At 33.2% G+C, this 6,000-nt stretch overlaps 1 protein-coding gene across 6 annotated transcripts in view; it reads left to right on the forward strand.

Annotated features, from left to right (window-relative positions):
• The window catches only part of ZC3H13 (zinc finger CCCH-type containing 13), a 92,689-nt gene extending 87,766 nt beyond the window's left edge, over positions 1-4,923 (forward strand). For 5 of the 6 annotated variants that reach the window (XM_077158266.1, XM_077158268.1, XM_077158270.1 and 2 more), the window contains one exon: positions 3,042-4,923. In XM_077158266.1, the coding sequence (XP_077014381.1) occupies positions 3,042-3,212 (171 nt within the window). In that variant the 3' untranslated portion in view covers positions 3,213-4,923. The remainder of the gene's footprint in view (positions 1-3,041) is intronic. The other variant, XM_077158271.1, reaches the window with a different exon arrangement.
• Positions 4,924-6,000: the final 1,077 nt, after the last annotated feature.

Here is a 6,000-nt window from a genome sequence, read left to right on the forward strand (position 1 = left end):
AGATTTCCATCTCCTTCCAGATTTTCTCAGCTGAACGTTTCTGTAAGAGAATTAAGCCTTAAGGCTCTAAGCAGCCAAGATATGTAATGAATCAACTTCTCTCCTTTGCATTTAGAATGGTACACAACTATGCTTTGTGTGCTACATTGAGAAATAGTCACTCAAAAATCATTTTCTGGGCTTGTGGTTCACATAAGAAACTTCAGTTGATAAAGACTGTATGGTTGCAGTCTCATCAGAATCATGCCCTGTTTTTATGAAAAATATTTTGTAATGTTCCCAGGTTCCTGCCCCTACTAGCCTGCAGGATCTATCTGCTGAAATCTACAGAACATTGAGAAGAATCAAGGACCTAAATAAATGGAGAGACATGCCATGTTCATGGATTAGAAAACTCAGTATAGTTAATATTATAATTCTTCCCAAATTCTATCCTGAAAAACAGGATTTTTCATAGACGTAGACAAACTGTAAAATTTACATGCTAATTCAGAGGGACTAGAATAGCCAAAACACTTTTGAAATAAAAAGAATAAATTTGGAGAACTCGTGGTAACCTATTTCAAGACCTCCTATAAAGTTTGAGCAGTCAAGATATTGTGGTATTGGTGAAGGAATAGATACTTAGAGCAGTGTAACAGAGCAGAGTCCAGAAATGGACTCACACAAATATGACCAATTGATTTTGGGGATGGGGGGGGAGGGGGAGCAGTTTGAACAATTTTTTTTTATTATTTAAAGATAGTTAATTTTCATCAAAATTTAAAACTTCCTCTTTGAAAGAGACTGAAAAGACTGAGAGAAAGTGATTTATAAATTACAAGTTTGAAAAAGGACTTATCTAAAGTATATAGAGAATTCTTGAAACTTAACAAACTTAACAAGAAGCAACTCAATTTTTAAAACAGGCAAAAGAATTAGACATTTCACCAAGAGGCTGGGTGGACACTTAATAAGCATTTACACAGATGTTTAACATTATTAGCCTTTAGGGAATGCAAATTAAAACCACAGTGAGATACCATTACCCCATTACAGTAGCTAAAAGATAATACAACACAAAAGATCCTGACAATATCAAGTGTTGGTAAAGATGCAGAGCAACTGAAACTGATATATTGTAGTGAGAATGTAATTTGTATAGCCACTTTGAAAAACTATATGCTATTTCTTATAGAGTTAAATGTACACTTACTATATGACCCAGCAATTCCATTCCTAGTTATTTACCTTAGGAAAATGAAAACTTCTGTTTGTATAAAAACCGGTACACAAATGTTATAGCAGCTTTATTCATAATCTTCCCAAATCTGAAACAACCCTCATGTTCAGCAGGCTGACAGATTAACTGTGGCACATCCATTTAATAGATAACTAACAATTAAAAGTATCAGTATATACTGATCAGTAAATTCAGTAACTATCAGTATATTAAACAACACAGATGACTCTCAGAAGCATTATGCTGACTGAAAGAAACTAGTCTCAAAAATGATATACCTTACAATTCCATTTATATGACGTCTGGAAAAGGCAAAAACTGTAGTAACAGAGAACATAACAGTGGTTGTCAGGAGTTAGAGTTTTGGAGAGGGTGTGAGTATAAAGGGACAGAAACGGGAAATTTTGGGGGGTAATAAAACAGTTTTTCTATCCTGACTGTGGTCATGGTTACATGAATCTATATATACATGAGTTAAAACTCAGAATTGTACATAAAAAAGTCAATTTTACCATAACACAATATATAAAATAAAATACATTTTTGAAAAAGAGTACAGATGTGATGAAACCACTGTCATTTATTTTTGAGGATTCTGGAAAGGAAGAGAAATAGCTGAATGCTTTAGGAATTCATGTTACCCTAATTTCATTATGCACATGGTTGGAGAACACAACGTAATTTTATGACAATAACTGCCAAAAATAATAATGTATCTTAAAACTACAATAATAGAAATTTTTATTACAAAGAGGAGGCAGTTCTTGGAAAACTGTGTTGATCAGTTGTCTTCTAGAGAATTTCTTCAATTCTAGAGCCTGTGTTTTTTCGGACTTTGATTGGAGAGATAAGGAACATGGAATGTTTAGTTTACAAAAGAAAAAAATGTGAGGAAGTAAGTAATGGTGCTTCTCTTCAGAGAATTGAAGGGTTATCATGTAAAAAGAAAGATTAAATTGAAGTATAGATCATAAAAGATTTCATTTCAACATGTGAAAGAATTAACCCCATTCAAGAATGGAATGTGCAGTATGGTTTTTGTCAGTTTATTTTGTAGAAATAATCAAGTAAAAACTGATTCATTCCTTGCAGAGACTGCTGAGAGGATTCCTTATTTTTTTATGTTTTTTTGATTGTGAAAAATAACAAATATACAAAAAAAATACATTTCAAAGTACACCGCAACAATAAGTTGTAGAACAGATTTCAGATTTCAGAGTTTGACATGGGCTACAGTTCCACAATTTTAGATCCTTCCCTCTAACTGCTCTAAGATACTGGAGACTAAAAGAAATATCAGTACAGAGGTTCAGCAATCATATTCATCTGTCAAATCCTGTTTTCTCTGTTACAACTCCACCTTCTTCCTTGATCTTCAAGGGCATCTGGGTCATGCCCACTCTAACCTTCTCATGATGGAAAGAGCTGTTGATAATATGGAGTAGGGGGATGGAACCAATCGATGCCCCAAGAGGCTAGCCCCCTGCACCCCAGGACCTACCTGGCCCATATGGAGGCTGCAGACTTCCGGAAAGCAATCATAATGCATGGAACCTTTGTAGAAAGAGGATTCCTACTTTTAAGGATGCTATTTGACTGGGTGATATCTAAAGGTTTCTTTCTTTTCTAGGGTTCATTGAATCTGACATTTCCTAATTTTGGTTTGAAATCCAGTAAAGCTCATTTAGTACCCATCCAAAATTAAGCATTCTTATAAACTTTGATATTTTTGTTAGAGCTTAGCCTGCCTGTCTTTCTCACTGCGAATAATGTACACATCTTTTTAAAATTTGTTTTTATTTTTCTTTTTTCCAAATAGGGCACGGTAAAACAAGCTTATACTAATGCTCCAATGGTAGACAATGAATTATTACGATTGAGTCTCCGGCTATTTAAGCGGAAAACTACTTGCCATGCCCCAGGACATGAAAAGACTGAGGATAATAAACTCTCACAGTCCAATATCCAACAGGAAGTGTGTGTGTCTTAAGACTGAAGCTCACTAAGGCATTTTTGGTACTATCTTCCTTCAACATTGCGTATTCTGTTTCAGCATTCTTCGTTTTGACAAGCATTATTGGTGACAATAGCAGTGCCGATTTCTCAGCCATGCTGAAAGAGTGGAGAAGGATATGAATCTGAAGTTTAAAAACACCAATTTTGACTAACAAGATTTTACATTAATTTTTACACAGTACTTGATACTCATACAGAATAATGTGAAATCTAGAATTAGTGGTTTTTTCCTGTACCTTTTATTAAAACTGAAGATTTCAGAAAATATTGTCACTGCTCTTCCAGACTACAGATACTTTTATGAAATGGAGCCACTGATTTATGTTCTGGGATCATCCATACGGAAACCATGATTTTACTCAGAAACAATGTGTTCATCAAAGTAACTGCATACTCTGTAGTATGTGTTATACAGAATATTTAAAAGAGAATGTTGGTGCAGTATGGTGTGTTTGTAAGCAGGTATCTGGCAAGAGGGAGCCAAAATACTTTTTTCCTTTTGAAGGTTCTAAAATATTGTTTAATTTTTTTTGTGTGTGTGTGCACATTGGTTCAGTGTATATTGGATGTATTTGGATTTTAAGTGTTGTTTGTTGTTGTTATTGGAAACTGCCTCCTATTTTTATTTTTAATAAATGTACCTTCCCTTTACTTATCCTAGAACTTACTTGTTCTTCATTAATTTTGTTTCTGATGTTCTGAAACATCTGTCATCAAGGTCACATGTTTTGTGCTCCAAATAGTTTACACTTAAATCTTTGGACAGCTATAAATAATGTGATAAGAGTTGAAGATATACTTGAAATATAGCTCAGTAATACTTGAAATACCAAGAATTAACCAACCTATTTAATCTGAGATTAAGTCCCACCATCATAGTTTCTTCAGAACTATCATCTTTGATATGAAGTTTATTATATCATAGCTGTTAAATATGTAAAAGCCTATTTTAATTTTCACCTTCTTCATAAAAATATTTGATTGCATTAAAGTGCCTCCAGCCTAATATGTAAAACAGATAGGCTTTTTTAAAATTGCAGTATACCTGCTCTGTTCTCGGTTTACACACTTAAGTCAAGAAGGGGCCTCTTAGAAGGGTTTCAGATGGGCTCCAAGCTGCAGAATTTGTGGATAGGCAATAATAACAATAATAATGGAAATACTTCAAAATTGTAACTTGATCATTGTTCAGACGGGTGTTGTTAAAACCTAAAGCTTATATTACTTTTCTCAACAGCATCGGTTTTTCCATTAAAGATGAAATTCTTTAATGACACTGGAGAATGAACACCCTTTAGGAAACTATTTCCTAATTCTTGTGGATAATATTGTTCTCTGTAATAAAGATTTGAAGGTCTACTTCCTAGAATTGTAGAATATAGCTAATAATATTCTGTTTTTGTCCACTGATTTAGGTAAATTTCACAAGTTAATTATTTATAGACTGAAAACCATGTAATTAAATCTGTTGCCTTTTTAGTTTTTAATATCTTTCTGTGATGTGAAAGAACATTTCAGAGCTACCCCTTTGTTCTCTTGGTCACAGGATCCAGCGCTTGATGTTCCCAGTGGGAATAGACTGTCTCGTAATTTTTTTTTTTCAACTGTTTCAGTATTACTCCTCTAGAGTTCTTCTACAGCAAATCTTTTTTTTTTAATTTTCCATAATTAAACTCTCTCAGTAGTTCTGAAAACATCTTCTGGTCTGTACATTATTTGCTAGTATAGCCAAAGCCCTTTTGTCTCATAAGTGATAGGTCCACTTTGTCCATTTGCCATAATTGCACAGCTGGACCCCAACTGCTAGTAATAAGGAATTGTGTAGATAAGGAGCAAGAGTATGTCTGCAATCCAAAATAAAGTAAGAGTTAACAAATTATAATTAGATATTAAGTCAGCTGTCTGATATTTTGGGCAGTTATCCTCACCATTTAGTAAAGGATTACATTAATTTACAATAGTTGGGAACTTTTCATTTCTTAAAGATTAGATATACATAGATAGTAACTTAATATGTTGAAAAAATCTAACATGTCACTTCACTTTATATTGATCAATAAATGCAGAATATCTTCCCCATTCGACTACATTAGGATTAACTTATTCTATTCCATTCTATTTATTTATTTATTTTTCTAATTTACTTTTTAAGTTTGTGACTTTAGAAGAAAATCTCACATTATCCCTTCAGTCCAATTGTGAAAAGCTTGAGGCATATGGTACCCAATTTGTTTATTATGCTTACCAACCTCCAAGAAAAACCTCCATCTCACCTTCAGCTTGAATTGAAAATGGATTAATATGGACCACTTTCAAGGTCTGTTCACTTTTACTGATTTTCTTAGCTAAAATTATATAGTCAGCTTTCTAAATACTGTATGTAAATGTGCTTAGGCTTTATTATTCCTCTTTAAAAACTTCTAAACTTTATAATAACTTTTCTATTCATTAGTTTTGTTGGTCTTTCCACTTTGAGTGTTTTGAAAACAGTAACATTCTCAGAGAATCTGTACTTTGAGAGGTGAAATAAGATTTTATTAATAGCCCCCTACATGAATCCATATTTACAATTTCTCAACTTTATTGAGCTGTTACTTCTTGCAGATTTTTCATCATTTGTCTTGATGTACATCTTTGTGGACTTTGCAATTTTGAATAGCTCATTGTTTCCTGATCTAAAACCTTTTTCAGGTGTGACAACTAGCAACTGCAATAGTTTAGCCAAAGGTCAGGGAAGTAAAAACATAGGAATAAAATAGTTT

This window comes from Tamandua tetradactyla, chromosome 4 (genome assembly GCF_023851605.1).
Source record: "Tamandua tetradactyla isolate mTamTet1 chromosome 4, mTamTet1.pri, whole genome shotgun sequence".
NCBI classification, from domain to species: domain Eukaryota; kingdom Metazoa; phylum Chordata; class Mammalia; order Pilosa; family Myrmecophagidae; genus Tamandua; species Tamandua tetradactyla.